Raw genomic sequence first — 18,787 nt, forward strand, 5'->3', positions numbered from 1 at the left:
GCGCCGTCCTTCGGATGAGACGTCAAACCGAGTTCCTGACTCTCTGTGGTCATTAAAAATCCCAGGGCGTTTCTCGAGAAGAGTAGGGGTGTCACCACGGTGTCCTGGCCAAATTTCCCCCCTGGCCTTTACCCATCATGGCCTCCTAATAACCCCCCTCTCTGAACTGGCTCCATCACTCTGCTCTCCTCCCCACTGAGAGCTGGGGTGTGGGGAGCGGACTGGCGCCTCATCCAGGTGGGGGTACACACTGCTGGGGGTGGTGGGGATCCCCATTACCTGTAAAGCGCTATCTAAGTGTAAGCAATTAATATTATTAATTTAATGCATTGCCAGTTTACCCGAGGTTATTTTACGGGGGGCACAGCGACGATGCCCCGCACAACGTCACTTCCTTTCCAAGTCGGTTCAACCCAGGCAATGACAAGCTGACACCCAGTGACGCCACTGCCGGAATTAGAGGCACTGGGATCTAGGCAGTTGGGGAAGCATAGCGGCACAATGGCCTTAAACGCAGGTAAATTTGCACATTTCTCATTTTGTTTAACGGGTTTTTCCCAACATCTGTATTGCGCTGCGGAATTTCACGGGGCCGCTAGCCCGAACAGAAGCTAGTCTGTTAGACCAAAGCGACTTTGTATCGGTGGTGGCAGGAAGATTTTCCCCTGCATGCTTGTCGTTGAGCTTCGTAGATGCTGCACCAAACTTTCTAGAAAGACCATCTACATTTTCTGAAGTGCACAGACAGCTGGCCATTCCCCTGGCTGTCGTGCGCGTAAAGTCGCGTATTAGTTCCGTGTTGGTGGCTGAGCGCTGTTTTTTTCGATAGGGAAAAGGCTGCGGTTTTAAAATGCCATTGATCGGTAGTGTTTATTTGTACAGATATATATACCCGTGCTGCCTTTTGCTTATACGCTTAAACGTTCCCCTTTTTTAATTATCTTAAACGTTCACCTGGTGTCGTATGCGCCCTGGAGATCTGAATCCCTGGACATAGCTCCTGCGTGCGTGCCTGTCTGTGTTTATTACAGCGGGAAAACGAGCTTATTGCTTGTGCGTGTTCATATCTGTTTCTCCTGTGTTTTTAATACGTTTGGTGGGGATTCGAGTGATGTTAAAAAAAAGTACCGCCGCCTCCACCTGAATGACAACTGAAGTCATCTCGACTTAATAATAATTACACTTATATAGCGCTTTTCTGGCCACTCCACTCCACCCCCAGCAGTGTGCAGCCCCACCTGGATGATGCAACAGAACGTTCCCCACACCCCAGCTCTCAGTGGGGAGGAGAGCAGAGTGATGGAGCCAGTTCAGAGAGGGGGGTTATTAGGAGGCCATGAGGGGTAAAGGCCAGGGGGGAAATTTGGCCAGGACACTGGGGTAACACCCCTACTCTTCTCGAGAAACACCCTGGGATTTTTAATGACCACAGAGAGTCAGGACCTCGGTCTTACGTCTCATCCGAAGGACGGCGCCTGTTTACAGTCTAGTGTCCCCCGTCACTATACTGGGGCATCAGGACCCACACAGACCGCAGGGTGAGCGCCCCCTGCTGGCCCCCACTAACACCTCTTCCAGCAGCAGCCTCAGCTTTCCCAGGAGTCTCCCCTCCAGGTACTGGCCAGGCTCCCACCTGCTGAGTCTCCAGTGGGGGCTGCCAGTGGGGAGCTGCAGGGCGATATGGCTGCTGGCAACTCAACTCAAGACAGGAGATCTGCTGAGACAGAGAGGGGTCAGTTCAAACACACTGGACACTACTGTGACTCTGTGCTGACACAGAGAGGCGGAAGTCATTATTATTAAGATGTATTTTTTGTCAATTTATGAGAATAAAAAAGTTTGCAGTCAGTTTACAACCAGAAAGGAGTGCAGTGTACACTGAGTATTAATCCCTGTGCACTCACTCACAGAGGATGAAGACTACGAGTGGGAGCCGCCCTCGGCGGCCGAGATGAAGGTGATCCAGGCCAGGAGAGAGCGACAGGACAAGATCAGCAAGCTGATGGGAGACTACCTGCTGAAGGGCTTCAAGATGCTGGGAGAGTGCTGTGATCAGTGTGGGGTGAGCCTGGGGAGAGGGAGGCAAACACAAACTCGCCGGACACTGCTGATACAGAGTACAGGGTCAGCACAGACACTGCTGGAGCAGGCAGAGATCAGGGTCAGCACAGACACTGCTGAGACAGGCGGAGATCAGGGTGAGCACAGGCACTGCTGAGACAGGCGGAGATCAGGGTGAGCACAGACACTGCTGATACAGAGTACAGGGTCAGCACAGACACTGCTGGAGCAGGCAGAGATCAGGGTCAGCACAGACACTGCTGAGACAGGCGGAGATCAGGGTGAGCACAGGCACTGCTGAGACAGGCGGAGATCAGGGTGAGCACAGGCACTGCTGGAGCAGGCAGAGATCAGGGTGAGCACAGGCACTGCTGAGACAGACGGAGATCAGGGTGAGCACAGACACTGCTGAGACAGGCGGAGATCAGGGTGAGCACAGACACTGCTGAGACAGGCGGAGATCAGGGTGAGCACAGGCACTGCTGAGACAGGCAGAGATCAGGGTCAGCACAGGCACTGCTGAGACAAGCGGAGATCAGGGTGAGCACAGACACTGCTGAGACAGGCGGAGATCAGGGTGAGCACAGACACTGCTGAGACAGGCGGAGATCAGGGTGAGCACAGACACTGCTGAGACAGACGGAGATCAGGGTGAGCACAGACACTGCTGAGACAGACGGAGATCAGGGTGAGCACAGGCACTGCTGGAGCAGGCAGAGATCAGGGTCAGCACAGGCACTGCTGAGACAAGCAGAGATCAGGGTGAGCACAGGCACTGCTGAGACAGGCAGAGATCAGGGTGAGCACAGGCACTGCTGAGACAAGCGGAGATTAGGGTGAGCACAGACACTGCTGAGACAAGCAGAGATCAGGGTGAGCACAGACACTGCTGAGACAGGCAGAGATCAGGGTCAGCACAGACACTGCTGAGACAGGCGGAGATCAGGGTGAGCACAGGCACTGCTGAGACAGGCGGAGATCAGGGTCAGCACAGACACTGCTGAGACAGGCGGAGATCAGGGTGAGCACAGACACTGCTGAGACAGGCAGAGATCAGGGTGAGCACAGACACTGCTGAGACATTCAGAGATCAGGGTGAGCACAGGCACTGCTGAGACAGGCAGAGATCAGGGTGAGCACAGGCACTGCTGAGACAGGCAGAGATCAGGGTGAGCACAGACACTGCTAAGACAGGCAGAGATCAGGGTGAGCACAGACACTGCTGAGACAAGCGGAGATCAGGGTGAGCACAGACACTGCTGAGACTGGCGGAGATCAGGGTCAGCACAGACACTGCTGAGACAGACGGAGATCAGGGTCAGCACAGACACTGCTGAGACAGGCAGAGATCAGGGTCAGCACAGGCACTGCTGAGACAAGCGGAGATCAGGGTGAGCACAGACACTGCTGAGACAAGCAGAGATCAGGGTGAGCACAGGCACTGCTGAGACAGGCAGAGATCAGGGTGAGGACAGACACTGCTGAGACAAGCGGAGATCAGGGTGAGCACAGACACTGCTAAGACAGGCAGAGATCAGGGTGAGCACAGACACTGCTGAGACAAGCGGAGATCAGGGTGAGCACAGACACTGCTGAGACTGGCGGAGATCAGGGTCAGCACAGACACTGCTGAGACAGACGGAGATCAGGGTCAGCACAGACACTGCTGAGACAGGCAGAGATCAGGGTCAGCACAGGCACTGCTGAGACAAGCGGAGATCAGGGTGAGCACAGACACTGCTGAGACAAGCAGAGATCAGGGTGAGCACAGGCACTGCTGAGACAGGCAGAGATCAGGGTGAGGACAGACACTGCTGAGACAAGCGGAGATCAGGGTGAGCACAGACACTGCTGAGACAAGCAGAGATCAGGGTGAGCACAGGCACTGCTGAGACAGGCAGAGATCAGGGTGAGCACAGACACTGCTGAGACAGGCAGAGATCAGGGTGAGCACAGACACTGCTGAGACAGGCAGAGATCAGGGTGAGCACAGACACTGCTGAGACTGGCGGAGATCAGGGTGAGCACAGACACTGCTGAGACTGGCGGAGATCAGGGTGAGGACAGACACTGCTGAGACAGGCAGAGATCAGGGTGAGCACAGACACTGCTGAGACTGGCAGAGATCAGGGTCAGCACAGACACTGCTGAGACAGACGGAGATCAGGGTGAGCACAGGCACTGCTGAGACAAGCGGAGATCAGGGTGAGCACAGACACTGCTGAGACAAGCAGAGATCAGGGTGAGCACAGGCACTGCTGAGACAGGCAGAGATCAGGGTGAGCACAGGCACTGCTGAGACAGGCAGAGATCAGGGTGAGCACAGACACTGCTGGAGCAGGCAGAGATCAGGGTGAGCATAGACACTGCTGAGACAAGCGGAGATCAGGGTGAGCACAGACACTGCTGAGACAAGCAGAGATCAGGGTGAGCACAGGCACTGCTGAGACAGGCAGAGATCAGGGTGAGCACAGGCACTGCTGAGACAGGCAGAGATCAGGGTGAGCACAGACACTGCTGAGACAGGCAGAGATCAAGGTGAGCACAGACACTGCTGAGACAGGCGGAGATCAGGGTGAGCACAGGCACTGCTGAGACAGGCAGAGATCAGGGTGAGCACAGACACTGCTGAGACTGGAAGAGATCAGGGTCAGCACAGACACTGCTGAGACAGACGGAGATCAGGGTCAGCACAGTCACTGCTGAGACAGGCAGAGATCAGTGTCAGCACAGACACTGCTGAGACAGGCGGAGATCAGGGTCAGCACAGACACTGCTGGAGCAGGCAGAGATCAGGGTCAGCACAGTCACTGCTGAGACAGGCAGAGATCAGGGTGAGGACAGACACTGCTGGAGCAGGCAGAGATCAGGGTGAGGACAGACACTGCTGGAGCAGGCAGAGATCAGGGTGAGCACAGACACTGCTGAGACAGGCAGAGATCAGGGTGAGCACAGACACTGCTGAGACAGACGGAGATCAGGGTGAGCACAGACACTGCTGGAGCAGGCAGAGATCAGGGTGAGCACAGACACTGCTGAGACAGACGGAGATCAGGGTGAGCACAGACACTGCTGAGACAGGCAGAGATCAGGGTGAGCACAGACACTGCTGAGACAGGCAGAGATCAGGGTCAGCACAGACACTGCTGAGACAGGCGGAGATCAGGGTGAGCACAGACACTGCTGGAGCAGGCAGAGATCAGGGTGAGCACAGACACTGCTGGAGCAGGCAGAGATCAGGGTGAGCACAGACACTGCTGGAGCAGGCAGAGATCAGGGTCAGCCTAAGATGACTGCGAGACGAGGCTCCTGTAATCCTCTCTTTCTGTCTCCAGACGATTTTGCTCCAGGACAAACAGAAAAAGAACTACTGCGTGGCGTGCCAGGAGCTGGACTCGGACATCGACAAAGATAACCCAGGTACTTGCTGTCCTGCCGTCCTGTCCTAGAGGAACACGCCACTTTTTGGGATTCTCCCCGAGCTGTGCTTTCGGACAGGCGGGTTCGCGTTCTATCCCTCCATCTTCCAACCGCTTTATCCAGTCCAGGGTCGCGGGGGAGCTGGAGTCTATCCCAGCAGGCAAAGGGGCACAAGGCAGGGTACGCCCTGGACAGGACGCCCGTCCATCACAGGACACGCACGCACACCAGGGCCAGCTTACCCAGAAGCCAGTTAACTCCCCAGCATGTCTTTGGACTGCGGGAGGAAACCCACGTGAACACAGGGAGAACGTGCAAACTCCACCCAGACAGCACCTCAGGGATTAGCCCCAGCGCTGCAGGGCAGCATTGCTCACCACCGTGTCACCTGAAACCTTCTTTATTATCCGATATATAAAAGTATAAAAGTACGCCCCCCCCCCCCACACTCCAGCACACTAAGAGTGCAATACAGTACCCTCCCTACAGGGGGCGCTGTGGAGCTTAAGCAAGGGTGGTACTCCTTGATCCTTGGTACAGATGAGCTGGCCGGAACAGTGAGGGTAAAATACAGTCCAGGGGGAGGACGCAGAGCCTAAAAGAGGGCTGTCAAAGACACTTTCTGCAGAGAAGTGTCTCCATCTGCTGATTTTATACTGTTTTATTTGGCCTCATCTATTAAGCTGCTGAAGAGCCCTGTGGCCCGCAGGGGGCGCTCTACCGCCAAGAGGCCATAAACGTGGCGCTCGCCTTGCTCGAGTCACGAGGAGGGGCCGCCTTTTGCATGGACACAGTGGCACTGCCCCCCCCCCCCCCTCCCAAAAACTCTCCTGAGAGAATGGGATCATGGGAAGCGTTGGCGCCCCCAGACAGACCGCCACGCGACCTGTCCGTCCCCCTGCTTTTAATGTCATCCTGAAAACCACGAGCCCCGCCAAACTCACCAAGCGGAAAAAGCCAGCTCTCCCCTTTCTGATCTGCTCTCAACTGAAGACGTCGCGTTTATTGTATCGTACCAGGTGTAACACAGGGGGACAGTGGGATACGCACGGACCAGAAACAGGTTGTTCTGCTGTAATAATAATAATAATAATAATAATAATAATAATTGCTTACACTTATATAGCGCTTTTCTGGACACTCCACTCAAAGCACTTTACAGGTGATGGGGATCCCCTCCACCCCCAGCAGTGTGTACCCCCACCTGGGTGAGGTGCCAGTCCGCTCCCCACACCCCAGCTCTCAGTGGGGAGGAGAGCAGAGTGATGGAGCCAGTTCAGAGAGGGGGGTTATTAGGAGGCCATGATGGGTAAAGGCCAGGGGGGAAATTTGGCCAGGACACCGGGGTGACACCCCTACTCTTCTCGAGAAACGCCCTGGGATTGTAAATGACTACAGAGAGTCAGGAACTCGGTTTGACGTCTCATCCGAAGGACGGCGCCTGTTTACAGTCTAGTGTCCCCCGTCACTATACTGGGGCATCAGGACCCACACAGACCGCAGGGTGAGCGCCCCCTGCTGGCCCCCACTAACACCTCTTCCAGCAGCAGCCTCAGCTTTCCCAGGAGTCTCCCCCTCCAGGTACTGGCCAGGCTCCCACCTGCTGAGTCTCCAGTGGGGCTGCCAGTGGGGAGTTGCAGGGCGATATGGCTGCTCGCAAATGCTTTGGCAGGGCGTCTGGCCTCAGGTCTGGGGAATGTTCGATTTAGTTTCCTACGTTTTCCCACTCTCTCGCAGCTCTCAACGCGCAGGCCGCCCTGTCCCAGGTCCGAGAGAGACAGCTCGCCTCTCAGCCCAGCCCCCAGGTCAACGGGACCCCGCCTTCCGACCCCGCCCCTCCGGCCGCCGGCCAACCCCGGCCCGAGCCCTGCGAGGGCGTGGCCCCCCCCGGCCCGCGGGCCCCGCCCATCGCCCAATCAGCCGCCTCCTCCGCCGCCGGCCCCGCCCACTCCGCCCTGGCCTGCGCGGAGGAGGCCCTTCTGCAGAAGCTGGAGTGGGCCGCGCGAGAGCTCCAGCGCTCCACCTGCGTGGAGGCCAACATCCAGCTGTGCGGCCTGATTCGCGGCTGTGCCGACTCCCTGCGCAGCCTGAAGAGCCTGCAGTCCTGATCTCTGACTTTTGAGGGACGCGAGGTTAATCAAGGGAATGAGACCACCAAGGAGAGAGTTCCTGGCTTAAAAACCAAACAGCTATTTTAACAACTGGCGATTTGGGGCCTGTTACCCTTCGGTTGTTGTTGGTTTTTTTTTTTTTTGCACATCGGGACAGTTTAAAATGGTGGAGCTTGAAATCCGGGCTTTTGTCTTTTTTTTTTTCTGGTGCGATTGTTGTTCTGAAATGAATGGGACAGACACAGCGCCGCCAGCTCAGTCCTGTTTCCACATCTGTAGGTCTTTTAGATCTGCAAGAAGTGGTTGTTTTGATTATCTGGGTTCTTGCCGTTCTTCCAGTTCGGTGCATTTGGATCCAACAGCCAGATGCACTGAACAGGGCGGAGCGGTGGCTCTGGGGCTGAGGCTCTGCGCTTGTGGCTGGGAGGTTGCCGGTTCGAATCCCGCGGCCGGTAGAGGAATCCTACTCCGTTGGGGCCCCTGAGCGAGGCCCTTAACACCCCAGCTGCTCCAGGGGCGCCATATAAATGGCCGACCCTGCGCTCTGACCCCCCAGCTTCTCTCTCCCTGTCTGTGTGTCTCCTGGAGAGCGAGCTGGGGTCTGCGAAAAGACACATTCCTAATGCAAGAAATTGGACGTGGCCAATAAAGTGATCTGATCTGATGCGCAGGAAAACATGTCAGGTTGTCTCACGCAAGATGCAATTGCCATTTTAATTTTAAATCTGCATCTGATCCGATCCAACGCAAATAATTATTTCCCTCTGCCCGGGTCGGTCAGTTTCTTCCTTGTCTGCTCGAGTCCCTACGCAGAACTGCATTTGAAACCGAGAACAGGCGGCGCTTCTTTACACAAAGGGCGGTGGGGGTGGGGAACAAGCGGCCCAGCCCTGTGGTTGAAGCCCCTACCCTGGCTGCTCTCAAGACCCAGCTGGGTGAGACCCTCCAGTCAGTACAGGAGGTCCTTCTTTACACAAAGTGTGGTGGGGGTGGGGAACAAGCGGCCCAGCCCTGTGGTTGAAGCCACTACCCTGGCTGCCCTCAAGACCCAGCTGGGTGAGACCCTCCAGTCAGTACAGGAGGTCCTTCTTTACACAAAGGGTGGTGGGGGTGGGGAACAAGCGGCCCAGCCAGGTTGTTGAAGACGAAACCCTGGTTTCTTTTAAGAAATGTCTCGAGGGGATCCACTCTGTCCCTACCTATGAGCAATTGAGAGACGGCAATTAACCTAATCAGCGCGCCTTTTTATTAAATGGGGGGGTGGAGAGCGCGCATATTCCACGCAGAAGCCCCACCAGGAACCCAGGACCCGCGATCCGTGAGGCAGCGGCTTCATCGCTGGGCCGGCGGCCGCTACTCCGTCGTCTCGAATCGGCAGTTTCTCTCGACACGTCTCCTAATGCTGTTCGGAAATCAAACAGCCCAGCGTCGTTTCCAGGTGCCGACTGCCTGTGGGGAATTAAGGCCGCCGGTTTCTGATTGACTCGTACCTTCGCCGCCAGGTCTTCAATAAAATACTCAATTCAATTCAAGGGGCTTTATTAGCATGACCGATGGGTACAATCGGTGTTGCCAAAGCAAATAAAAATAATAAAATTAACAAAAAATAGAAGTAAAATAAAATCTACAGACATGTTACAGACATTTACAACGAAGAAAATTATAAACGAAGATTATAAAATACTCACATATACTGTAGGCGGCTGGAGCATTATTGAGAGACAGGCTCACTGTTCCTCAGGCTGGGACAGGAGATCACACACTGTATTATTATTATTGAGAGACAGGCTCACTGTCTGTTCCTCAGGCTGGGACAGGAGATCACACACTGTATTATTATTATTATTGAGAGACAGGCTCACTGTCTGTTCCTCAGGCTGGGACAGGAGATCACACACTGTATTATTATTATTGAGAGACATGGTCACTGTTCCTCAGGCTGGGGACAGGAGATCACACACTGTATTATTATTATTGAGAGACAGGCTCACTGTTCCTCAGGCTGGGACAGGAGATCACACACTGTATTATTATTATTGAGAGACGGGCTCACTGTCTGTTCCTCAGGCTGGGACAGGAGATCACGCACTGTATTATTATTATTGAGAGACAGGCTCACTGTCTGTTCCTCAGGCTGGGACAGGAGGTCACACACTGTATTATTATTATTGAGAGACAGGCTCACTGTCTGTTCCTCAGGCTGGGACAGGAGATCACACACTGTATTATTATTATTGGGAGACAGACTCACTGTTCCTCAGGCTGTGACAGGAGATCACACACTGTATTATTATTATTGAGAGACAGGCTCACTGTTCCTCAGGCTGTGACAGGAGATCACATACTGGGCTGCCAGATCAACTGAGTTCCCTCCTCCCTCTCCCAGTAGGATTGGGACCCGTTGTGACTCTGGCAGGTGTGGGAACTCTGGGATTAGATTTCTGAATTTCGGGAAGAATGTTTCTCTAATCCCAGAGTATCTGTCACAGTGCAGTAGGAAGTGCACCTCTGTCTCTATTTCTCCCCACTGGCAGTGGGAGCACAGCCTGTCCTCTCTGGGCAGCCAGGTCTGCCTGTGTCGCCCAGTTTCTCTGGCCAGGCTGTGGTCACTGAGCCTGTACTTCGTCAGGGTCTGTTTCTGTTTGTTGTTTCTTATCTCGGTCAAATATTCAGCCAGTGTGTATTGTCTGTTCAGGGTTCTGTAGCATTCCAGTTTATGTTGTGTTTGTGTGTGTGTGTCCCAGTGTGTGAGATATTGCTAAAATAAATAAAATAAAATACTCTCTCGTCAGCTCTGAAGAGCAGAGGTCGGTCTCAGGAGGGGGGCGGGGGCGGGGGGTGATCTGGTTTATGAGCGGTTCAGCTGTGCTGAGTTAAGAAGCGTTTGGGGACGCGGTGCTTTGCAGGTACAGGGAACGCCCAACCGGTCTGGGTCACAGCTGTGCAAACGATAAAGAGACGTTTCGCCGGCGGGGGGAGAAGGAGTTAAGAGACCGGGCCGACGAGCAGTTAAGCCTTTGTACGCCCACACAGCGTCGCTGGAGGAAACGCGACCGGACCCGGCGCCCCCCCCCCCTCCCTCCCTCCCCGGTTGGAGTCGGGGGTCTGGGCCGGGACGGCGGACGCAGGCGAGGCCGGTGCCTCACCCAGCGCCGGAGGCCCCGCGGGGACTGGGGAGACCGGGAGACCACACGGCGGGCTTGTGCCTTTATTCCCTTTTCTTCCACGGAGGAATCGACATCGCCCCGAGGGAGAAATTGACACGCTGGTAAAACAAAACAAAACAAAAAAAATCGACGATTTTCTAGGCTTTTCTAACGCCGCGGTTGGTGGTGGTGGTGGTCGTCGTGGAGACCCGACGCGCCCGCACAAGCTGCGCATCCTCTGGGTAGCATCTCATTTCAAAAGCTTCGGTTTTCAAAAAGTGACCATTTTACCCCCCTTCTTCCCCCCCCCCCCTCTCTCTCTGTGTGTGTGTGTCCGTCCGTGGGCATCGCTCGCTTGCGGGATGGGAGAGCAGCGCCCAGCGAGACGGAGGGCCGGGTCATTGCAGGAGCGGCGCTGGAGACAGTGGAGATCGATCAATCGATCAATCAATCAATCAAACGCGCCCGTCTTGGGCTGAAGCCGTCCGTGGAAACACCTCTGTTCTGCGGGCAGCATCCGTGTGCACATGGGCACGCTGTGTGAGAGGATTGAGTTACCGAGACCCGGAGTTTCAGACGCGCTAATCCTGTCCGCAGGTGGAGACAAAGTCCCTCTCTGGGGGTGTGGAAATACAGCGAGATGAGAACCCCCCCCCCCCCCCCCCGTCTTCTCGTCTGATCGCACCGTTACTGCTCCCCGTTTTCAAGAAAACTGTTTTGGGGGGGGGAAACGCGTCTTTTTAATCAAGATTGGATCCAACCTTGATGAGCTTGTAACGGGCGCGAAACGGGCAGTTTTTCTTTTCCCGGCGCAAGGCGAGGAGCGGTTTCGGTCGAGTGAGGGAAGTATTTTACTTCCAACTCATTAATTTATCTCTGTTCGGGTGGGGGGGAGACATCCGAGGCTCTAAAAATAATTAAAAAAACTCCTAACGTAATACCCCCCCCCCCCCCCTCCTAAATCAAAACCTTTCAGGCGCTAAATTTAAAGGAAATTTCAACCAAATCGGCTTCATCGTTATTTTTTTTTTTGTCAACACGTAGTCCGAAGGCGCTTTTGGCGCCTTTGGGTAGATTTTTTTTTTTTTTTATCCCTCCTTGAAGTCCTCGCCGGGAGAGATGGACGGCCTTCAGCCCGAGTGCCCGGCCGCCGCCCCCCCCCCCCCCCGCTGCCCAGGGGCCTGAGCGGCGGCGGCGGCGAGGGCGGGGGCTGCCGGCGGGACCCGGGGAAGGCCTAAACCTCCCCCCCCCCCCGCAAGACCCGCAGCCTCTCGCCGGCCTCCGCAAGGACGTGGTAAGGGGGCGGAGAAGTGTGTGTGTGTGTGTGTGTGTGTGTGTGTGTGGGGGGGGGTGTGTGTGTGTGTGTGTGTGGGGGGGGGTGTGTGTGACGGCCAGGATAAATGATAACAACCAGACCCACACGTGCGTTGTCGAGAAGGAGAAATATGTATTAGTGTGGGGGGGAAACGTGGTAGTCCGTGCTCAAAGTGTACAGCGCATTGAGTCTGAGCTACTGCCCAGGCAGCTGTTGGGGACGCACGCTGCAGGGGGGTAGACGCCGTTCTTAAGCCTGGTGCTCTGTGCTTGAGGGTGTGGATCTCGTCGATCGAGGGTCAGTCGCGTCCGATAATCCCCTGCACCCTGCCACAACCCCCTGTAGCACGCCTCGGTCGCGCGTAGTGGTGTTGCTGTAACCCTACTGGGCAGATTTGCCCACTTTGCTTAGCGTTGGGGGGACGGTACGGGTCTTCGTGCGCTAACACATGGGTGGACTCCAAGAGTACTCAAGACAGGCTGGTGGGTTGATTGGCTTCAGGGAGGCCACACGCCTGCTGTGAGTGTGTCTGTGTGTGTGCCCTGTGATGGACTGGCGTCCCACCCAGGGGGTACCCCGCCTTGCGCCCGTTGCTTGCTGGGATAGACTCCAGCTTCCCCACCCCCCATCACTGACCCTGTACTGGATAAAGCAAGACAGAGGTTGAAGTGTATTAAATTGAACGCGTGTCCAGTGCTACCCCTAGCCCAGACGTCTCCCAGAATGCCTCTTGTCCTGCCTCCTCTTTGCAGTGGTCAGTGTGTTTTGTCCCGGTGTCTTTCTGTCCCTCAGGTGGGCCTGAGGCAGCTGGACGTGTCCCTGCTCCGTCAGCTCTGGTCGCTGTACAAGGCCATCCAGGAGTACAAGGGCTCCTTCCCCACCGAGAACGGCTCCTCGGAGGAGGAGGAGCTGGAGACTTCCTTGTCCACCGGATCTCCGCCGGCCCGCCCCCAGCTCGCGGGGCCAGTGGATCAAGGGCTCTTTCCACATCCCGCTGGGAGATCGGAGGGGGGAGCTGCCCAGTGTCCCCTCACCCTCACCCTCACGCTATCAGCCTGGCTGTAGGGGTGCCGACCCCGGTCGTTAGGCCAGGGCTTCCTGGTCACTGGGTCACTCGGCTCCTGCAGGCGTTCCCACCTTGGCCGTTTCCAGGCAGCAGCTGGACGAGGACCTCCAGTCAGGACAGAAGGCCCCTCTTTACACAAAGGACAGTGGGAGCGTGGAACGAGCTGCCCGGCCATGTCGTTTGAAGCCTCTGTCCTGGCTTCTTTCCAAAATGGCTGGACGGGATCCTTATTAAGTTGTAGCGGGAGGCGCTTCTTTACACTAAGAGTGGTAGGAGCGTGGAATAATCTACCCAGCCGTGTTGTTGAAGCCGAGACCTTGGCTCCTTTCGTGATAGGACTGGACTAGGAGAGGACCTGATGCAAGGATTCGAAATCGGCCACCCAGCGGACTTCTTGACAGTGAAAACGCGAAGCAGAGGGCGCAATTGGGCACTGTGGGAGTGCGTTTAAAACGAAGAACGGCGGGCGCTCCTTTACGCGAAGGGCAGCAGGGGTGTGGAGCAACCTGCCGCAGCCCTGTTGTTGAAGCCGATACCCTGGCTTCTTTCGAGGAACGGCTGGCCGCGTTCCTCGGGAGAGACTTCTGTACACAAAGGGTGGCGGGAGTGTGGAACAGGCTTCCCAGGCAAGGTTGCTGAAGCCAGTACTCTGGCTTTCTTCAAGAAACAGTTGAATGGGATCCTCCAGTCAGGCCAGGAGGCACGTCTCTTCACAAAGGGAGGTGGGAGTGGGGAACAAGCTGCCCAGCCATGTTGTTGCAGCCGGTTTGGCTTCTGTCAGGAAAGGTCTGGATGAGCTACTCGCTACCAAACGGGTTGGATGAGCCGACCAGCCCCTCTTGCTTGTAACTTTTTTTTGTTCTTAAGTTGCAGTCGTTAGCGGAGCTCCTCGACTGCTCCCTCGATATCTCTGTAATCCAGCAGCCATATCGCCCTGGAGCTCAGCAGGTGGGAGCCTGGCCAGTACCTGGAGGGGAGACTCCTGGGAAAGCTGAGGCTGCTGCTGGAAGAGGTGTTAGTGGGGGCCAGCAGGGGGCGCTCACCCTGCGGTCTGTGTGGGTCCTGATGCCCCAGTATAGTGACGGGGGACACTAGACTGTAAACAGGCGCCGTCCTTCGGATGAGACGTCAAACCGAGGTCCTGACTCTCTGTGGTCATTAAAAATCCCAGGGCGTCTCTCGAGAAGAGTAGGGGTGTTACCTTGGTGTCCTGGCCAAATTTCCCCCCTGGCCTTTACCCATCATGGCCTCCTAATAACCCCCCTCTCTGAACTGGCTTAATTTACTAGCTCTGCGTAGTCAGGCTAGGAAGGGTCAAAGTGCAGTTTCTGAGCGTCAGTCTGGTTCTTGACTTCTTGACTTGAATGGAGGGCAGATTAAAGCTGAAATCATTTATATCTGATTTCCAGGCCTCTTGGTCAGGACGTGTGGGGGGGGAAGTGGGTGTGGTTTTAATTAAGGGGGGGGAGTGTTTTTTTTTTTTAACGTCCATGCTTCAGTGGTTCACTTTCCCCCGGCAGTCTTCCTGCGCGGATCGATACTCCGCCTAGTGGTCAGAAGCGGAACTGTCTTCCTGTAGTTAAACAGCTGCTGAGAGTCAATTCAAGGTGCTTTCTATGGTGGGGAGCGTTCTGGCGCACTATGGCTGCCGTCGCATCATCCAGGTGGGGCTGCACACTCCTGGGGGTGGAGGGGATCCCCATGACCTGTAAAGCGCTTTGAGTGGAGTGTCCAGAAAAGTGCTATATAAGTGTAAGCTATTATTATTATTATTATTATTATTATTGGCATGTCCTATTTGTGTACAATCAGTGTTGCCAAAGCAAATAAAAAATAAAATTAACATATTACAACAAAGACATGTCATAAAATATTTCCATATACTGTAGACAGATGGAGCATTAGTGGGAGACAGGCTCACTGTTCCTCAGGCTGGGACAGGAGATCACACACTGTATTATTATTATTGAGAGACAGACTCACTGTCTGTTCCTCAGGCTGGGACAGGAGATCACACACTGTATTATTATTATTGAGAGACAGGCTCACTGTCTGTTCCTCAGGCTGGGACAGGAGATCACACACTGTATTATTATTATTGAGAGACAGGCTCACTGTCTGTTCCTCAGGCTGGGACAGGAGATCACACACTGTATTATTATTATTGGGAGACAGGCTCACTGTTCCTCAGGCTGGGACAGGAGATCACATACTGGGCTGCCAGTTCAACTGAGTTCCCTCCTCCCCTCTCCCACTAGGTTTGGGACCCGTTGTGATTCTGGCAGGTGTGGGAACTCTGGGATTAGATTTCTGAATTTAGGGAAGGATGTTTCTCTAATCCCGAAATGTCTCTGTGTCTCCGGGTTTTCCTCCCACCTCTCCTCTCCAATCGGCTAATTTAAGCTTAATGGGACCTTTTAAACCCTTGTCAAAGGGCCGGAGCCGTGGAGGTTGTACAGGAGACCTGGAAGAAGGGCTGGGTTCCAGCCCTGGGGGACTGGAGTGGATCACTTGGGATCCGGTCTGCTCCTGGGTTCATGCCCTGGGGGACTGGCGTGGGTCGCTCAGGATCCACGCCGCTCCTGGGTTCCGGCCCCGGGGGACTGGAGTGGATCACTTGGGATCCGCGCTGCTCCTGGGTTCATGCCCTGGGGGACTGGAGTGGATCGCTCGGGATCCACGCCGCTTCTGGGTTCTGGCCCTGGGGGACTGGAGTGGATCACTTGAGATCCGGTCTGCTCCTGGGTTCTGGCCCTGGGGGGGGCTGGAGTGGATCACTTGGAATCCGGTCTGCTCCTGGGTTCTGGCCCTGGGGGGGACCGGAGAGGATCGCTCGGGATCCGTTCCGCTGCTGGGTTCTGTCCCTGGGGCGCTGGAGTGGATCGCTCGGGATCCGGTCGGCTCCTGGAGGGCCGGTCCCTGTATCTGTAGGGTTTTTCAGGGTCTCTTTCCAACACCCTCCCCCTGGCACCCTGAGCCAGCTGGTCCACTTCGGCCAGCATTTCCCTGACCGCTTCCTCCCGAACAGGGGCGCGAGGGGGAGCCGGCCCCTCTCCCAGCCAGCAGGGGGCGCCAGGCAGAACATGCAAACTCCACCCAGACAGCACCCCAGTCACCACTGCTCCAGAAGAGGCCAGCCGGACTGTAACCCAGGAGGTCCAGCAGCAGAACTGGACACCCCCATGTCCCCCCCCCACCCCCACCCCCCATGGGGTCAGTGTCCACTAAAGAGGAGTTCAAGCCTGGGCTGGAGGAACCCCAGGGACAGGGGCGTCAAATTCTGCGCCCGGGAAGCTAAAGGTGTTCTTGCGCTGGCTGAAGACAGACGACCACCCCCCTCCTTATTGATTATCTACGATCACCTGGCTCCTTTTAAATGGTAGTGAAGATGGCGGCTGGTAGTTAGATGATTGCTGCTGCTTTTGCCCAGTACAGCTCCCACCAGCATGCGCTGGTTCCCAGTTGGGGTCCTGGGGCCTCAACCTCCAGCAGAGCGCGGAGGCCCACCGTGATCAAGGAAGTTGCTTCCTGGGTGTGGTTCCTGGCACAAGTCCGGGCTTTTATTTCGGGGACCGAACACAACCGTTTCAGGCTCCAGCGCAGGTAAGAGCGATCTGGTTGGGGAGGGGGGGGCTCCAGGCCCGGTCTTGGGGAGCCCCCGACAGGGTGAGTCCCTGCCAGATGACCTGCGTGAGGTTGATACTTCATGCCAGTCTCAGCAGCGGCCGCTACGGTTAAGTTGCACATCCCTCCGCTAGATGGCGCCCCTACCCTTTTCTGTGCTCGACTTGAGTTCCATTATTTAGATCGATAATACTTTATTAATCCCGTAGGGAAATTGATGATTTCAAAAAAAAAGGATGAGGTCTCCTTTCACATATACCTCCACAAAAATAGTTCGTACGCCTTTTTAATTCTATTGTGTGCACTGCTGGTTCAGTTGAATTGTGCTTTTAATTCAATGTTAAGATTTTAATGTTGTTATAACGTCCGGTATAGCTGGATTTCGTGACAAAAAGCCAAATCTTGTTGCCCCCCCCCCCCCCCAAAAAAAAAAAAACATCTGCTGTCTATCCTTCTAAAGAAATCATCAACCCCCTCCTTGTTGGATGGGTGGGGCCAGGTCTCCTTTTACCTATACCTCCACAAAAAGAGTGCGTACGCCTTTTAATTATAATGGTGTGCAGTGCTGGTTCAGTTGGATTGTGCTCTTCCCTGGGTGTAGATTTTAATGTTTTTTAACGTCGGGGTCTATCCGGATTTCGGGACGAGAAGCCAAATGTTATTCTTAATTAAATTAAGCGAAAGTGCATTTTCCTTATCGGAAACGGCCACACACACACACCTGCTGTCTGTCCTGCGCGGATAGCCCTAATTTCTAGAGAAATCGGATTAAGGACGAGACCCGCACGACCGGGTGAGCGGCTCCGAGAGGGGAATTGAGATTGGAGAAAGGGCCGCTTGTTCAGAGGGCGGCCACTGGATGGGGGCGTTGCGCCGGGCTCCGGCTCGGTCCCCGCTCTCCGCACGGAGCCGGCCGAGGAGCCGAACAAGCGTTTCCTTTACGCGGATCAAGACGTTTTCCAGAATCCCCCCTCTCTTCTTGCCACAGCCCTGCGCCGAGAATTGACATCTTTTCCTTTTATCTGGGCGCCCTTGTCTGCAGGACCCATAGTGCCCGTATCGCCCTTCCCAGGCTGGTGTGAGTGACGCTGTCGGTATGCAAACCCACCCCCCTCTGCCTCTGTGTTTAAACACCAGCCTGGCGCCCGTTCCGCAGTTGTATAGTCTTATAAGGTAAAAAAAGAGACCGCTAAGGGAGGGCCAAGGGGAATTTCGCTTTGAAAGCGCCGTGGGGGAGACGGGCTGCCGGCGGGGTGTGCGTTGTGTCGCAGAGAGCCGAGGACGGAGGGGGGCCGGGAGACCACACGCATCTGGGTACGGGCGGCGGCGCAGGGGCTGCCTCGCAGGTCGCAGTGCTTCTACACCCGTGGATGCAGTCCAGGACTTGGGGGCGGGGGGTGCTGTCTGTGTGGAGCTTGCATGTTCCCACCCGCCTGCTCTAGAGGGGTTTCCTCCGGCGACTAACCTCGCAAAGACCTACACGCTGGTGGGTGAATTGGCCGCCGGGAAAACTGGCCCTGGTGTGTGGGTGTGTGTGTGTTTACTCTGATGGACTGGTGTCCCCTTCAGGGTGTAACCCGCCTTGTGCCTCGTTGCTGGGATAGACACTATCTTCCCCCCCCCCCCAGGCCTTGAATAGGGTGAAACGGTTAAAAAATGGACGGATAAAAATCACGTTTCACTGTTTCCGAAGGAATTCCTGACGGCGAGGCTGTATCTGGAGCCCCGCCGCTCCCGGGGGCATCGGGAATTTGATCTCGGGCCCCCCCCCAAAAAAAAAAACAACAACAACTGAGGGTTCCCGTCCGACACCCTAAATCTCGAGAGCCCGTTGGCCCAGACCACTTACAGTACACAGGGCAACAGACATGGTGGTTTACCACAGTACTGTAGTCGAAACAGGTGTGTGTTACAAAATATTGGGTTTCTAAACAACGGCTTAGTTAAGTGTGGGTATCTCCGGTAAGGACGGGGATTTAATGGGGTTCTCCTCTTCTGGAAACAACCTCAGGCTTTCAACAGAAATATCCCAAAGCGGTCGGGT

The 18,787-nt window shown here is 55.4% G+C and overlaps 1 protein-coding gene across 1 annotated transcript; it reads left to right on the top strand.

The window, feature by feature from the left end:
• The first annotated feature begins 420 nt into the window (after window positions 1-420).
• Window positions 421-7,771, top strand: znrd2 (zinc ribbon domain containing 2). The gene is made up of 4 exons (XM_088904866.1): window positions 421-517; window positions 1,911-2,062; window positions 5,397-5,481; window positions 7,219-7,771. Exons 1-4 carry the CDS (start codon window positions 502-504, stop codon window positions 7,587-7,589), a joined length of 624 nt encoding a protein of 207 aa, XP_088760992.1. The 5' UTR covers window positions 421-501; the 3' UTR covers window positions 7,590-7,771.
• The last annotated feature ends 11,016 nt before the right edge of the window (window positions 7,772-18,787 follow it).

This window comes from Atractosteus spatula, chromosome 24 (genome assembly GCF_055471065.1).
Source record: "Atractosteus spatula isolate fAtrSpa1 chromosome 24, fAtrSpa1.hap1, whole genome shotgun sequence".
NCBI lineage: Eukaryota > Metazoa > Chordata > Actinopteri > Semionotiformes > Lepisosteidae > Atractosteus > Atractosteus spatula.